This window comes from Pseudorca crassidens, chromosome 6 (genome assembly GCF_039906515.1).
Source record: "Pseudorca crassidens isolate mPseCra1 chromosome 6, mPseCra1.hap1, whole genome shotgun sequence".
Classification (NCBI taxonomy): Eukaryota; Metazoa; Chordata; class Mammalia; order Artiodactyla; family Delphinidae; genus Pseudorca; species Pseudorca crassidens.
This window is the reverse complement of record NC_090301.1, coordinates 37,669,789-37,685,917: the sequence shown is the minus strand read 5'-3', so window position 1 is coordinate 37,685,917 and position 16,129 is coordinate 37,669,789. Positions and strand designations below refer to the sequence as shown.

The following is a 16,129-nucleotide window of genomic DNA, read 5'->3' as shown; positions in this document are numbered from 1 at the left end:
ATCTTTGCTATTGTTTTCTTTGTTTCTATTTCATTTATTTCTACTCTGATCTTTGTGATTTCTTTCCTTCTACTAACTTCGGGTTTTGTTTGTTCTTCTTTCTCTAGTTCCTTTAGGTGTAAGGTTAGATTGTTTGTTTGAGATGTTTCTTGTTTCTTGAGGTAGGCATGTATTGCTATAAACTTCCCTCTTAGAACTGCTTTTACTGCATCCCATAGGTTTTGGATCGTCGTGTTTTCGTTGTAATTTGTCTCTAGGTATTTTCTGATTTCCTCTTTGATTTGTTCAGTGATCTCTTGGTTATTTAGTAACGTATTGTTTAGCCTCCATGTATTGAGTTTTTTAAGTTTTTTTCCCTGTAATTGATTTCTAATCTCATAGCGTTGTGGTTGGAAAAGATGCTTGATATGATTTGAATTTTCTTAAATTTACCGAGGCTTGATTTGTGACCCAAGATGTGATCTGTCCTGGAGAATGTTCTGTGTGCACTTGACAAGAAAATGTAATCTGCTGTTTTTGGATGGAATGTCCTATAAATATCAGTTAAATCTGGTGTATTGTATCACTTAAAGCTTGTGTTTCCATATTAATTTCCTGTTTGCATGATCTGTCCATTGGTGTAAGTGAGGTGTTAAAGTTCCCAACTATTATAGTGTTACTGTCGATTTCCTCTTTTATAGCTGTTAGCAGTTGCATTATGTATTGAGGTGCTCCTATGTTGGGTGCATATATGTTTATAACTGTTATATCTTCTTCTGAAGTTGATCCCTTGATCATTATGTAGTGTCGTTCCTTGTCTCTTGTAACATTCTTTATTTTAAAGTCTATTTTATCTGATATGAGTATTGCTATTCCAGCTTTGTTTGATTTCTATTTGCATGGAATATCTTTTTCCATCCCTTCACTTTCAGTCTGTATGTGTCCCTAGGTCTGAAGTGAGTCTCTTGTAGACAGCATATATATGGGTCTTTTTTTTGTATCCATTCAGTGAGCCTATGTCTTTTGGTTAGATCATTTAATCCATTCACGTTTAAGGTAATTATCGATATGTATGTTCCTGTACCATTTTCTTAATTGTTATGGGTTTGTTTTTGTAGGTCCTTTTCTTCTCTTGCATTTCCCACTTAGAGAAGTTCCTTTAGCATTTGTTGTAGAGCTGGTTTGTTGGTGCTGAATTCTCTTAACTTTTGCTTGTCTGTAAAGCTTTTCATTTCTCCATCGAATCTGAATGAGATCCTTGCTGGGTAGAGTAATCTTGGTTGTAGTTGCTTCCCTTTCATCACTTTAAATATATCACTTAAATGTATGTAAGCTTCCTAATGGCGGGTACTGGTGGTGGGTAGAGTTGGTTGTTGCTCTGGTGGGCAGAGCTCAGTAAACCTTCGTAGTTTTCTTTCCTCTGAAAATATCTTTATCTTCATTCCTGAAGGGTATTTTTGCTAGATACAGAGGTTGACATTTCTTTTCTTTCAGCACTTTATACGTGTTCTGCCATTTCCTCCTGTCATCTGTGTTTTCTGGTGAGAAAGCTGCACTCATTTGAATCCTTTTTCTATAGGTCATTTGTCTCTTTTTTCGCTGGATTCTTTACACACACACACACACACACACACACACACACACACTCACCCCCACTGGCTTCTTTATCTTTAGTTTTTGTCAGTTTGATTACCTCTGAGCATGGATTTTTTGGATTTTCTTGTTCGGTGTTTACTCTGCTTTTTCTTATTGTGGTAAAAAATATATTACATAAAATTTATCATTTTTGCCACTTTTAAGTGTACGATTCTGTGGCATTAAGTACATTCACATTGTTGTGCAACCATTACCACCTCCATCTCCAGAACTTTTTCATCTTCCCCAGCTGAAACTCTGTACCCATTAAACAATAATAACTCTCATAAGATTTACCATGTAGTATATTTTAATTAACTGTAAGAACTTCTTTGTTTGTAGTATATTCAACAGAACATAAGAGCAGATTGTTCCAATATTGACAAAATTCTTGAACCACCTGAAGGCCAAGATGAAGGTGTATGGAAGTATGAACATTTAAGGTAGGTCTTTATTATATATCAAAATAGTAATAGTACTCCTAGTAGTAAAAAATAACCTTTAATATTAATGATGATTATGAATCATAAATTAGTTAACTACAGACCAAAAAGCAAAGTTCTAAAGCTTTTATGTTTTTACGTTATAAAGTTTTCAACATTGTTATTTACTCATTGTTTTCTATATTTATGGATTTGGGCCTTATTATCTTTTTACGTGGTTTTCCTTAATTACATCATTTAATCACAGATGCATTATTTCCATGTACTTAACTCATTTCTACTACCTACTATTTATCTACTTTATTTCTCTCTAGAGGTCCTAGTCTAGACTTGGTAGCTGACGAGTTACCTGGTAACTACTGTGAACTTCCAGTCTTTTGTTTGGTAAATGGAGATTAATTATAATCCTGAAGTAAGAAGTTTTAGAGCTTTTCATAATATCCTTTGAATGAGAAAATTGATTTCTAATGAATCATGAGTTAACTTTAGAAGCACTTGTATTCTGAAGCTACTAGGTTATTTCTTGAAGTTATAAACTTTCCATTGTAAATTGGAGCTAGGATGAGTTGATACATTAAAAATAGAGGATGTTGTATGAGATATGTGTTGATCAGAGTTTGTTACTGTGAGTTGATTTTTAGATAATAAGGTGGAGTAGAGATATGACTTTTCCTGAATAAATTAGACCATTTCCTGTGATGAGTGCCTCAGTTTGTAGACAAGGTACTTTTTCTGTTGTTTTGTTTTGATGCTATAGGCTTGTCTAGATATTGTTAAGACACTGTCTTGTCATAACCGTTCAGCAGTTTCAGGATGCTGAGACTTCTTTGTAATCTGCCATTTTCTTGGGCAAGTCACTTGACTACTTGATCGAGTTTTTTTTTTTTTTTTAATACATCTCGATGCATGATAATTGAAAGCATGAGTATGTAGATGTTATGCCATTCTTATAAATATAGAGAGCACTTTAGTATAATATATCCTCTTTCTTTTTTTAATCAGCTTTGAAAATAACTACTTCCTTACCTATGGGATTAGTGATGAAAATAAGCAAGTGTGTTTTTTTCACTGTAAGCATAATTCCTAAAAAGTGAGGGTTCGTTTTATTTATTTATGTATTTATTTATTTATTTTTTGCATTACGCGGGCCTCTCGCTGTTGTGGCCTCTCCCGTTGCGGAGCACAGGCTCCGGACGTGCAGACTCAGCAGCCATGGTTCACGGGCCTAGCCACTCCGCGGCATGTGGGATCTTCCCGTACCGGGGCACGAACCCGTGTCACCTGCATCAGCAGGTGGACTCTCAACCACTGCGCCACCAGGGAAGCCCAATTTTAATTTACAAGGTTTTTATTTCAGATCTAAGAAAGACATTTTCCTCCCTATTTAACTTAGACTATGAAATATGCATTATACAAAACTTGTAAAATATTTCTTATTCATATTCCATTTGTCCTGGTGCTATTGTTATTACCTTTGGGGTTTTTTGATATTAACCACTTTTTTGTTTTGTATAATTTATGTATTATATATGACATATATATTCTTTTGTCTCTTTATTATAGTGTATACATCTTTATAGTTGACCAAGAAGAGTTTTAAAAGCAGTTTGATTTTTTTTTTGCATGTGCTTAATGTTACTGATTTGAGGCTTAATACTTGCTGTTACTGATTAATGCAGTTGATTATATTATGATGTTAATGGGAATTGAATCATGACCTCAGTCAAATCTCCCACTACTCCCTACTGAATATTTGTAATTAGGAAAAGCTGCCCCTTCCTCTGAGTGGCTGTAATCCCATGCTAGTATGCATGGCTTAGTGACTAGAGTGTAGACTAGATTTCAGCTCTGGCTTGTCTTCTCAGCTGCATAACTATGTGTGCTAGTCCTATACTGAATTAACTTGAAGCTGTTAGGTTTGCACTATTTGCCTCCGATTGTACCTATAGAACTGCCAAGTCAGTTAGCTTAATTTTCCTGTTGGCCATAAGTAGGTTGGACTAGATGAGAAACGTGTTTATCACCACCTGTCTTTATTACCACTTAGTAGAAAACAACTCAGAAACACATAACATGTGACTTACAGATATGGGGCAGTAGAGGACTATGTGGTGATTCAGAAATAGTGTTATTTGTATAATCTAAGAACAGCATTATTAGGCATCTGGAAAGGAAGTACAGTTATAGACAACTGAAAATTTGACCCTTGTTTTTTAATTTGCCTTCTTCTATTTTAATGTATGTTATAAATAAATAAATAAATAAAGATAGTTTTCCTTTCACATATGTGCAGTGTTTTGGGTTTTTTGTTTTTCTTTTGGAACTCTCTTTTATCTTCTAATTATAGGTTTTAGCATTGCATATTTGCGGAACCAAAGTGTATTCATTTGTTTGATGGGGAAACATAGCGATTAATTTGATAGATTTTTAGAGGGAACACATTCAGTACTTTGACAACATAAAGTATCTTTATGACATAAAGGATTAATTGTCTTTTCATATCAAATAGCAAGTCTGTCTAAAAATGATCTAAATGTCATGTAATTTGCTCTGTTTTTCATTTATTCAAAAATATTTCTTGAGCACTTAACTATTGTAGGAACAATCCAAGCATTATTCTAGGCTTTATAATTCTCAGTTTGACAATTTTAGAGGGAAAGTAAGTCATGAAAAAATGCCCAAGATCTATTAAGTGATGAAAAAGCAAGTTATGAAATTGTGTATGATATGATTCCAATATATTTTAATCTATCTAGAGAAAATCAGATTTGCATGTAAACAATAACTATCTTTTGGGAAGAGGTCATGGAAGTATGGAGGACTTTCCTGTTTTATATTTTGTATTTGGTCCTGTTTGGAGTTTTTAGAAGGAGCATGTTGTTTGTAATCAGAATAAAACCTGTATAATGTATAGGAATATAAAATGTCTAGTCTTTCTTCTGATTATCTGTATACAGATATGTACACACACATGAATTTTTACATAACTGGAATCTTACTGTGAATATAAGTATATATCCTTTGTATGTTTATGTAATACCAACATTTCACTACTCTCCAATTGCTAATCATTTATAATGTTTCAAAGAAATTTTTTATGTATATAGTTTCAGTGAACATCTTTATACATATGTCTGCATTGCAGTTCTGATTATTTCATTAGAATAGATTCTTAGGAGAATGACTTAGTTAAAAATATATATACTTTGTAAGGGTCTTGGTAAATATTTTCAAAGTATTTCTCAGAAAAATTGTACCAATTTCCAGTGTGTAACAGTAATCAACTCACTGAACTCTGATATTGAACATTATTGTTAGGGTTGTTAGTTTTGGGTTTTGTTTACTAATGTGTATGTCTTTGTAAGGAATGTGCCATGTAAGTTCAGGTGGTGTTGATAATGATGATGATGGAGGAAGAATGGTACTGATGGGATTCTGTTTTTACAATTAATATTCTAAAAATAATATGGAGGATAAGACTTTTCATTTATATATTTACATTTTTAGGCAATTCTGTCTTGAGCTAAATGGACTTGCTGTCAAACTTCAGGTAATGTTTTAAGTTAAAGCTATAATTGAAAGTTCTGATTTTTTTTCCTGTTTTTGTAAATTAATGTGCTTAAAAAGACTTACCCAAATTTTTAATTTATTCTAGAATTTTACATGAAATGTAGCAACTCAGATGATAAACTTTTTCATTATTATTTTACATATTAATAAATGTAACTATTTTAACAGAGTGAATGCCATCCAGATACATGCACTCAGATGACAGCAACTGAACAATGGATTTTTCTTTGTGCAGCTCATAAAACACCAAAAGAGGTGAGAATTTATGAAATAGAATGACTAATAAAATCATCATAACCTAAATCTCTTTAAGATGGTGGTAGACAAATTTTTTGAGTTTTTAGGTCACTGTTTATTTTGCCCTTAGAGTTCTTTGCTGCAAGGTCATTGGTACAGTGCTACTTTAGGGTTTCTTGTGATTAGTATCTTTTTAAAAATTTTTAATTGAAATTATCATTGACCTACACTGTGTTAGTTTCAGGTGTATGACATAGTGATTCGATATTTCTGTACATTACAAAATAATCACCGTGATAAGTTTAGTTACCATCTGTCACCATACAAAATTATTACAATAGTATTGAGAGTATTCTTCATGTTGTACATTTCATCCGTGTGACTCATTCATTTTGTAACTGGAAATTTATACCTCTTAATCTTCCTTACCTATTTCACTCCTCCTACCTTCCCCCTGGCAACCACCTTTGTTCTCTATGTCTATGACTCTGCTTCTGTTTTGTTGTTTGTTCATTTGTCTTGTTTTTTAGATTCCACGTATAAGTGAAATCATATGGTATTTGTCTTTCTCTGTCTGACTTATTTCACTTAGCTTAATAGCCTCTAGGTCCATCCATGTTGTCACAAATGGCAAAATTTCATTCTTTTTTATGCTAGTGTGTATACATACCACATATTCCTTATCTTTTCATCTAATCAGTGGACTCTTAAGTTGCTTCCATATCTTGGCTACTGTAAATAATGCTGCAGTGAACATGGGAGTGCATATATCTGTTCGAATTAGTGTTTTTGTTTTCTTTGGAAAAGTACCCAGGAGTGAATTGCTGGCTCATATGGCAGTTCCATTTTTAATGTTTTGAGGAACTGCCATCCTGTTTTCCATAGTGGTATCAATTTACATTCCCTCCAACAGTGCGTGAGGGTTCCCATTTCTCCTCATCAGTACTTATTTGTTGTCTTCTTTTTTTTAAGTCTTTTTTTTTAACTTTTTATTTTATACTGGAGTATAGCCAATTGTGTCTTTTTGATAATAGTCATTTTTTAAAAAAATTATTTATTTATTTTTGGCTGCATTGGGTCTTCGTTGCTGTGCGCGGGCTTTCTCTAGTTGCGGCAAGTGGGGCTACTCTTTGTTGCATTGTGTGGGCTTCTCATTGTGGTGGCTTCTCTTGTTGCAGAGCACGGGCTGTAGGCACACAGGCTTCAGTAGTTGTGGCACATGGGCTCAGTAGTTGTGGCTCACAGGCTCCAGAGTGCAGGCTCAGTAGTTGTGGTGCATGGGCTTAGTTGCTCCACGGCATGCGGGATCTTCCCAGACCAGGGCTGGAACCCATGTCCCCTGCGTTGGCAGGTGGATTCTTAACCACTGCTCCACCAGGGAAGCCTGATAATAGTCTTTTTTTTTAATATTTATTTACTTATTTATTTTTTGGCTGCATCGGGTCTTAGTTGCAGCAAGTAGGATCATTCGTTGTGGCGCATGGGCTCTTTGTTGCTGTGTGTGGGCTTCTCTCTAGTTGTGGTGCACAGGCCCCAGAGTGTGTAGGCTCAGTAGTTGCGGCATGTGGGCTCTCTAGTTGTGGCACGCGGGCTCCAGAGCGCACAAGCTCTGTAGTTGTGGTGTGTGGGCTTCAGAGCACATGGGCTCTGTAGTTGTGGTGGCGGGCTTAGTTGCCCCACGGTATGTGGGATCTTAGCTCCCCAACCAGGGATTGAACCAGCATCCCCTGCATTGCAAGATGGATTCTCAACCACTGGACCACCAGGGAAGTCCCCAATAATAGTCTTTTTGGCAAGTGTGAGTTGATATCTCATTGTGGTTTGATTTGCATTTCCCTGATGATTAGTGATGTTGAGCATCTTTTCCTGTGTCTGTTGGCTATCTGTATGTCTTCTTTGGGAAAATGTCTATTCAGATCTTCTGCCCATTTTTTAATCTGGTTGTCAAAGAGTGTATTGCCTATGTTTTCTTCTAGGAGTTTTATGGTTTCCCACCTCACATTTAAGTCTTAAATACAGTTTGAGTTTAGTTTTGTATATGGTGTGAGAAAGTCATCCAGTTTGACTCTTTTGCATGTAGCTGTCCAGTTTTCCCAGCACCATTTATTGAAGAGGCTCTCTTTTCCCCATTATGTATTGCCTCTTTTGTAATAGATAATTGACCATGTAAGTGTGGGCTCTCTATTCTGTTCCATTGATCTATATGTCTGTTTTTGTGCCTGTACCATAGTGTTTTGATTACTGTAGATTTGTAATATAGATTCAAATCAGGGCACCTGATATCTCCAGCTTTGTTGTTCTTTCTTAAGATCATTTTAGCTATTTGGGGTCTTTTGTGTTTCCATACAAATTTTAACGTTATTTGTTTTAGTTCTGTGAAAAATGCCAAAAGTATTTTGATAAGGATTACATTGAATATGTAGATTGCCTTTGGTAGTACAGTCATTTTAACAGTAATAATTCTTACAATCCATGAACACAGTGTATCTTTCCATTTGTTTGTGTAGTATCATTTTTCATAATTGGACAATTGAATGGGCTAGAACTTATGATTCACTGGCTATGACAGAATAACACCTGTCATATGGTGTGTAATGGATGAGATGCACTAGTTCAGATTTTTGGTTTAGTCTTAATGTCTTTTGATAGGAATAACTGTTGGTGATTACTAGTTGATTCTTAGTCTGTCAAGTAGAAATGTTACTTTTGAACTTTATAGGTCAATATTTTTTCTCTACATTTCATTAATATTTCTTACTACGTATTTGAAACCTACCATAATGATTTTCCTCTCCATAATTGGTCTTACCTTGAAAAACTTATTCATGTTATTTTCTCCTTATTTAGTTTTTGTCAAGGCGAGAGTATAGGAAGTAGCAATTTTTAGAGAACATTTTTTGTTTTAAATAATTCCTTCATGTTATCTAACACCTAGTACACATTCAGTTTTCCTTAGTTGTCTCAAAAATGTCATTTACAACTGGTTTGTTTAAACTATGCATTGCATTTCCTTTGATCTGCATTCCCTTTTAATCTGTAGTAATTAGTTTTTGCTTGACATTGACTCATTGAAAATAGTTAAGTTAGGCCTGTGCTGTAGGATTATAGACCTTTAAGTGATCATTATATTGACAGACCTCTAAGGCTTAAAGACACGTAATTCTCTAGTTGGAAAATCAATATTTTATGTTCTTTTGTTTGAAAAGGCAAATTCTCCAAAATAAGAAGTATCTGATACCTAAGCTAGTAGTACTTATTTTTTAAGACTGACTTCACTCATGGTGTTACTTTTTTTGAGTTAATAAATTGAAGCAGTGTTAAGGTTGTGTATCATTCTACGTCTGGGAAAATCATAGCAGTTTCATTGATAATTCACTGAAATTGGCTACATAGTATAGTAAATGATGTGATAATTCCAATTAGGAAACTGAATCCAAAAAGCTAGTTTCATTTTGGCAAATAGTAAAGATGCATTATTCTCACTTTATTTATTTTTTAATATATTTATTTATTTAATTTATTTTTGGCTGTGTTGGGTCTTCGTTGCTGTGCGCGGGCTTTCTCTAGTTGCAGCGAGCAGGGGCTCCTCTTCATCGCGGTGCACAGGCTTCTCATTGTGGTGGCTTCTCTTGTTGTGGATCGTGGGCTCTAGGCGCGCAGGCTTCAATAGTTGTGGCACTTGGGCTTAGTTGCTCCGTGGCATGTGGGATCTTCCCAGACCTGGGCTCGAACCCATGTCTCCTGCATTGGCAGGCAGATTCTTAACCACTGCGCCACCAGGGAAGTCCCTAGAAATTTTTAAATTAAATATGTAGCTTGCATTATATTTCCATGCTGACTTAAAGGTTGTAAAAGTGTCCCACGGTACACCCAAATGACCAATATGAATGAGAAACACAGTGACTTGGGATATTTGTTTTTGACCAAGTCACCTGTAATCATATATATGGAGAAAGATACTTTTTTCAGTAAATACTGCTCATGTTCCTATTTTAGGCAGTGAGTCTACTAGCTGTAAATTCCTGTGGATGTATAGTTAGAAAAATACTTTTTTTTTTGGTTTAGATAATCTTTATCTATTTGCCATGTACTATACTAAGCCATATTTAGTAGTTACTGCATTTTTAAACACCAGTTTCATTCTCAACAGTTGAAAAATATTCTAATTACTAGGTAGAACTAGAGTCATTTTTATTTCTTTCTCTAGTTTTTTTTTTTCCTTCTTCGTTCCCTGGTTCATTCTCAGTCTTCCTTTCTTTTGATGCTTCTCCCTCTCTGCCTTCAGAAGAACTGAAAGAGGAGAATTACTTTATAGTTTTATTTTTCCTTTAATAGGTTTGCTGATTTGCCATGAGACAAATAGGTTTCATTGTTTCTGATAAATGAAATAGTACTAAGACAGGTTTATTAAAATATAAAGGAACTTCAGATTTTGTATTAAATTGCAAAGGAAGAAAATTTTTGAGAGAGCGGCTAGATTGGTAACGGTACCAGCAACATAATAAGGCATGCTTTTTAAGATGTAAGGAGGCAGTGATCTCTGGAGGTATTTGTGAAGTGAAAGAGGCTGCTGGGCCACTTGGTAAAGTATAAATCAGTGGACTAGGAATCGGTGTATCTGGGTTACGGTTTTTAAGTCCTTCTTCCTAACTGTATCATCTTGCATAAGTCATTGACCAATAGTCAAGGGTAGTCCCCGTTGCTGTGCATCATTCTTCAGGGGTTCTCCCTGTCATGCTTCAGAGTTGGGATATTTGCATGCTTGCTTACTTGAATCTCTTTCGTTACAGAGTCAGCCTCCTCTTAGACAGCATGCCTAAAATGCAGACTTTCCTAAGTTGGACTGCTTGTTTTTTGAAGTATTCCTTACCTTTGCCTATAGACTTTTAAGATCTGGCAAGAAACCTGTGCATATTCTGCAAACTGATCAGCCTCAGTTTCCTCATAGCCAGAGAGTTAGATTAGATAATCAGGTGTTCTTCCCAGCTCTAAGCATTGTTTTCTTCTAGGTACAATATTGAGAGTGAGAAATTGGGGGACTGATTCACTTATTTTCTAGAAGCCAGGTATTATAGTTGAAGGGGATAATAAAGCCTTATTTATTGACATAACATTGAGTTTTACAGTCATTCTGATATTGTAAGGAACTTTTTCTTAGACTATGCTCAGGGTTTTCGGAATAAGATGTGTAAGTAATAAATATACCTAATTTTAGAGGTAGAGCTCTTTGTTGATGCATTTTTATATCCTTTCTTTTATAGTGTCCTGCTATAGACTATACTAGACACACACTTGATGGTGCTGCATGTCTTCTGAATAGCAATAAATATTTTCCCAGCAGGTAAACAAAACTTTTAAACATGGTGCTAAACTTTTTGGATTTAATTTTAAAGATTGCTGTTTTTAAAACTAAAACTAGTTTGCTTGTTAATACATTGTATTCTTTAAACTGTTTTTTTTAACCTATTATATATTTGGCTTGTTCAGAATTATTCAAGTTTTGAAATTAAGATTGTGGTTAAACTAAAGGCATCAGGACTCAGCTCCTGAATCTCACAGGCCAGTTCAGTTCCTGCTTCTGTGCATCATTTTCCAGGGCTCTCCCTTCATGCTTTAGAGTTGGGATTTTTACACACTTGCTTACTTGAATCTCTGTGGTAGAGAGAGGCATCCTCTTAGCATGCCTAAAGAGCAGATTTTCCTAAGTTGGACTGCTTATATATTTTTTTCTATGTATTTCTAGAGTATTTTTTAATTGTATAGTTGATTTACAATGTTGTGTTAATTACTGCTGTACAGCAAAGTGACTCACTTATACATATATATACATTCTTTTTCATATTCTTTTCCATTATGGTTTATCACAGGATATTGAATATAGTTCCCTGTGCTATAGAGTAGGACCTTGTTGTTTATCCATTCCATATATATACCAGTTTGCATCTGCTAATCCCAAACTCCCAATCCATCCCTCTCCTAATCTCCTCCCCCTTGGCAACCACCAGTCTCTTCTCTGTTGGGACTGCTTATTTTTGAAGGAGTCCTTATCCTTGCCTTCAGATTTTTAAGATCTGAGAGGAAGTGTGTGCATACTGTAATATATTATTGGTGAGGTTTGTGACTGGCCTTTTATTCTATTAAGATATTTATTACCAGGTGGATAGATTTGGAGACTTTTCCCCAATATCACTAACTTCAAAGGGCTCATATAAAACAGGTAAAAAATAACAGTTTTTGCCTTGGTATCCTATGTACATTTTTTTAAAAATCAGTAATATGTAGGCAGTTTTTATTTCTCACACACACACGAAAAAGAATTGAATTCTGTAGAATAAAACAATAATTCTTTCAGTAGTTTTAATTAGCTCTAGTGGACAGAGTGTTAATGTCATAAACCTATATTTTAGTAAGTTTTGTTTTGTCAGGATTTGTTTTAATTGCATTAAACTTTAACAAAGTTTCAGAACTATAATACTGAATTTCTTGGGCAGTGTGGTTAGGTAGAAAGAGCACTGCCCCAGGAGTGAAGAACAGGGGTTTTAGTCCTGCCTTTGCCACTTACTAGTGCTGTGACCTGGACTGGTCACTTACTTTCTCTGGTGTCAGTTTCTGCACTTGTGAATTGAGAAGATTGGACTATACTGTTCCTAAGATCTGTCCAGCTCTATAAATCTATGATTTCTTATCTATTTCTAGGGTTAGCATAAAGGAATCATCTGTAGCAAAACTAGGATCAGTATGCCGTAGGATTTACAGAATATTTTCACATGCTTATTTTCATCACCGGCAGATATTTGATGAATATGAAGTAAGTATATTTCACTAATTGTCCTGATACATTCTTATCAGAATGACAATAATAAATGTTGATATTATGTCTCATTTATTTGGTTTTGAGTAGTAAATTGAAATGACATATTTTTTTTCCCCTCCTTACAGAATGAAACATTTTTGTGTCATCGGTTTACTAAATTTGTGATGAAATATAATTTGATGTCCAAGGATAACCTGATTGTACCAATTTTAGAAGAAGAAGTTCAGAATTCAGTTTCTGGGGAAAGTGAAGCATGAAGGGAATCATATAGAAAAAAATGTACTGATCACATAATTAACATTAATTATGTACTGTATATATATCATTTTAGACACATCATTCACGTATCCATATTATAGCTTCTTTGTTTAGTATAGGTTTTTGTATGCTGAGTGTTGCCTTTTAAAATGGGAAATACTTTTTAAGTTATTCATGAGCTGTATATTCACTGGTGTGGCACTCATCGTTTTTAAATAAGATTAGTATTATCTGTTTATAATGCCCGTTAATAAAAGAATTTACAGTTTGGTAAAATTGCTGCTAAACAATCATTGGATCACAATCCTCATCAAATAAACACATCTATGAAAAAGATGAGTGAGCTTGAGGTTTCACACAAGCCATTTACTAAAGAGATAGTAATGTTTTCCTTTGGTTTTATACCTGAGTTTTGATATTCTAGAAAATTCTGTACCACATAGTTCAGTCTTAACTGTTAAGTTTTCCAAAGTGAGATAAAAGTGTTTTTAAATTCTGTTTATACTTTTTGATATATATATATGATTATGTGTATGTCCAAATATAAATGCAAATGAAGCATTAGTAATACTTAAATAATCTTACTATGCTACATAAAGTATATTCTAGACCAGCATACTTGGAAAGGATTTATCTTTCTGTTCAGTGGACTGTTACATACAAGATGATAACGATAAAAGCGTGTAATTGATGTTCCCACTGGAAACCTGCCCTGTCCTTCCCTTCTCTTCATTTCCCTTAACTCTCTCCCCAAAGTACATTAGCTGAGAAGCTTTTCACCAGACTGTGATTTAGTGGTGGCTTATACCTATTTATATTTGTATTAATTGCCTACAGATTATACCTCATATTAGCAGTTACACTACAGGAAAAAATGTACTGGCATAGGCTCATGCTTATCTTTGCTTTGTGAAATTGTTCTAACTACTTGGAGAACAGTCTTTAAAATAGTTTGACTCTTACTATTAGTAATATTAATCTTTTCTTCTAACCATCTAGGCAACACTTAAACAGAGTTGAAAAATATTGTAGTATTTATTTTACACCCCTTCCCCACAAAGTTTATGTTTGAATTATATGCACATGTAAGATTTTTTGCAATAATTCACAGGTTCCAAAGGTATTGCTGAATGCTCATACGTTTTTTGGACTTTGTTATAATTCAGCGTCTTAAGAAGGATTCAACTGTAGATTTTACAGTCTTACCTACTGAATGCAATTTTTTACAAAAGCACTGGAGGTCTTAATCGCTAAACTGGTTGTAACAAGGCACTAAGGGTAAAAAAAAAATTGTACATGTAGTGAAGAATATATTTAAATCCATCTTTTGAACAGAATTAACAAATGAACTTCTTTTTCATTTGAGTGGGTTATTTTCAAATGAAGATTAAAATGTAGTCATCTTGATTTTTTTTTCAAATTGGAGGAAATAATTTATACCATATTATGAGACAAGTATGTACAGCAAAAATGTGGAAAACAGTACCTGAGAGTTTGTATATATATTTATGCCTTCCAATCCTGCCAGTATATTTGGCTTTGAACAATGCTATCCCAGCAGCCAGTCATTATCCCAACCCATAACTAACTTTTAAGAAGTTTTATGTTCACAGTGAAAGGAATATTGACTTTGAAATGATGCATTTATATTAATGTTACTATGAACCAGTGGGAATAGTAATTTTCACACAAACTTGCTAAATATTGGGAGACTAAACTACTAAGTTAATAAATTATATATAGTATAATGTAGCTGTTCTCTCTAGACAAAGTCTCACAATGGATTTCTGTTGCTTGACTATTTTCTTAGTGAACATTTGAACTAAGGCAGTGGCTTGGATTGGTGATCTGGCTAAATACTTTGAAACATATTTTGAATAATATAACTCGGTGTTACTAGGGGAATAAAATATGATTTTTTTCTTACTCATTCCATCTTCCCTGTACTGTGTGTTTGGAATTGATCATAAAAAAAAATCCCCCAAAGAAAACATCAGTTTGTAGTCTTGCTTTTGTATTCATATTGATATCTCATTCATACTCTTGCACTGTAAAGTTGACTCACTTCTTTAGGTAAGACCTAAATGAAAGTTAGTTTTTCCTTAATAGTGATTACAGAATTTTGAAAATATACATGTATGTACTTAGGTGGTATTAAAAAAACTGATTAGCCTGGCAAACCTCTGATTTATGAAGTAAGTGTTCTAAGAAGGGGGGAATAGAAAACTCACAGTTCTGTTCAATAAGGAAGTTAGGCTCCACTTTTTGTTTGGATTACCCAGTATAGATCCAAAAGTTAAAATTTTCTTTTTATAAAATTATTTTGACTCATATAGTTGACTCATTCTTTTTGCCCTATCATATCTGGGAAAGTAGCTGATTTTTAATAATTTATGTTCCCATGGGTATTACAGTTCTTTTGTGTGTGTACATTTTCTTTTCTCTGACTTGAGGTGTTAAATTTGTATTTCTAGAAACAAGTTTCTCAGTTATATATATATATTTGTGGGTTTTTTTGTTTTTTGTTTTTGGCTGTTCCACCCAGCCTGTGAGATCTTAGTTCCCCAACTTGGGACTGAACCCGGGCCCTTGGCAGTGAAAGCGCAGAGTCCCAGCCACTGGACTGTCAGGGAGTTCCCTAAATTTTTAACGAGTTCCCTAAAATTTTAACTTAGTATCAGCATAAAATTTAAAGTCTATGATTAATTGCATTGTTAGCAAGAACTGTATTACGGTCTCAAACACATTTACTGACTGATGTCAAATTCATTGTAATAGAACTAATTAACTTTTCCCTGGGTACTCTGCCCTAGTTTTTCCTACAGGCTTCCTATAATTTTATTGCACAGTTAAATGCTACATTTTGTATACTTCATTTTTTAGCTACTTCTTGAATGTACTAAAGGTTTCTTGGTATAGTTCTTCCATGCTAGGCATGAAAGATTTTCATTTTTTGAATGCAGCTAATTGTTCACTAAGCAGAACTATGGATGTATCGGTACAACGTGTTTAGCAATTTATTTGAGGTTGTCAAAACATCCAAATTTTTTTTCTGAAAAAATATGCATTATTAGTGTAGGGTACACTATAAAACCAGGTAACTACTAAGTGAATTCACTAGCGGGTTAGATTACTCATCTAAAAGGTTTAATTAGGAGCCTCACTCCTAACATTTGGGGATGCATGGATATTT

The 16,129-nt window shown here is 34.3% G+C and overlaps 1 protein-coding gene across 3 annotated transcripts in view; it reads left to right on the top strand.

Annotated features, from left to right (window-relative positions):
- Nucleotides 1-14,866, top strand: part of HSPE1 (heat shock protein family E (Hsp10) member 1) — a 39,731-nt gene extending 24,865 nt beyond the window's left edge. For all 3 annotated transcript variants that reach the window (XM_067741126.1, XM_067741123.1, XM_067741124.1), the window contains 6 exons: nt 1,957-2,057; nt 5,565-5,607; nt 5,796-5,882; nt 11,126-11,205; nt 12,561-12,672; nt 12,804-14,866. In XM_067741126.1, the coding sequence (XP_067597227.1) occupies nt 1,957-2,057; nt 5,565-5,607; nt 5,796-5,882; nt 11,126-11,205; nt 12,561-12,672; nt 12,804-12,935 (555 nt within the window). In that variant the 3' untranslated portion in view covers nt 12,936-14,866. The remainder of the gene's footprint in view (nt 1-1,956; nt 2,058-5,564; nt 5,608-5,795; nt 5,883-11,125; nt 11,206-12,560; nt 12,673-12,803) is intronic.
- Nucleotides 14,867-16,129: the final 1,263 nt, after the last annotated feature.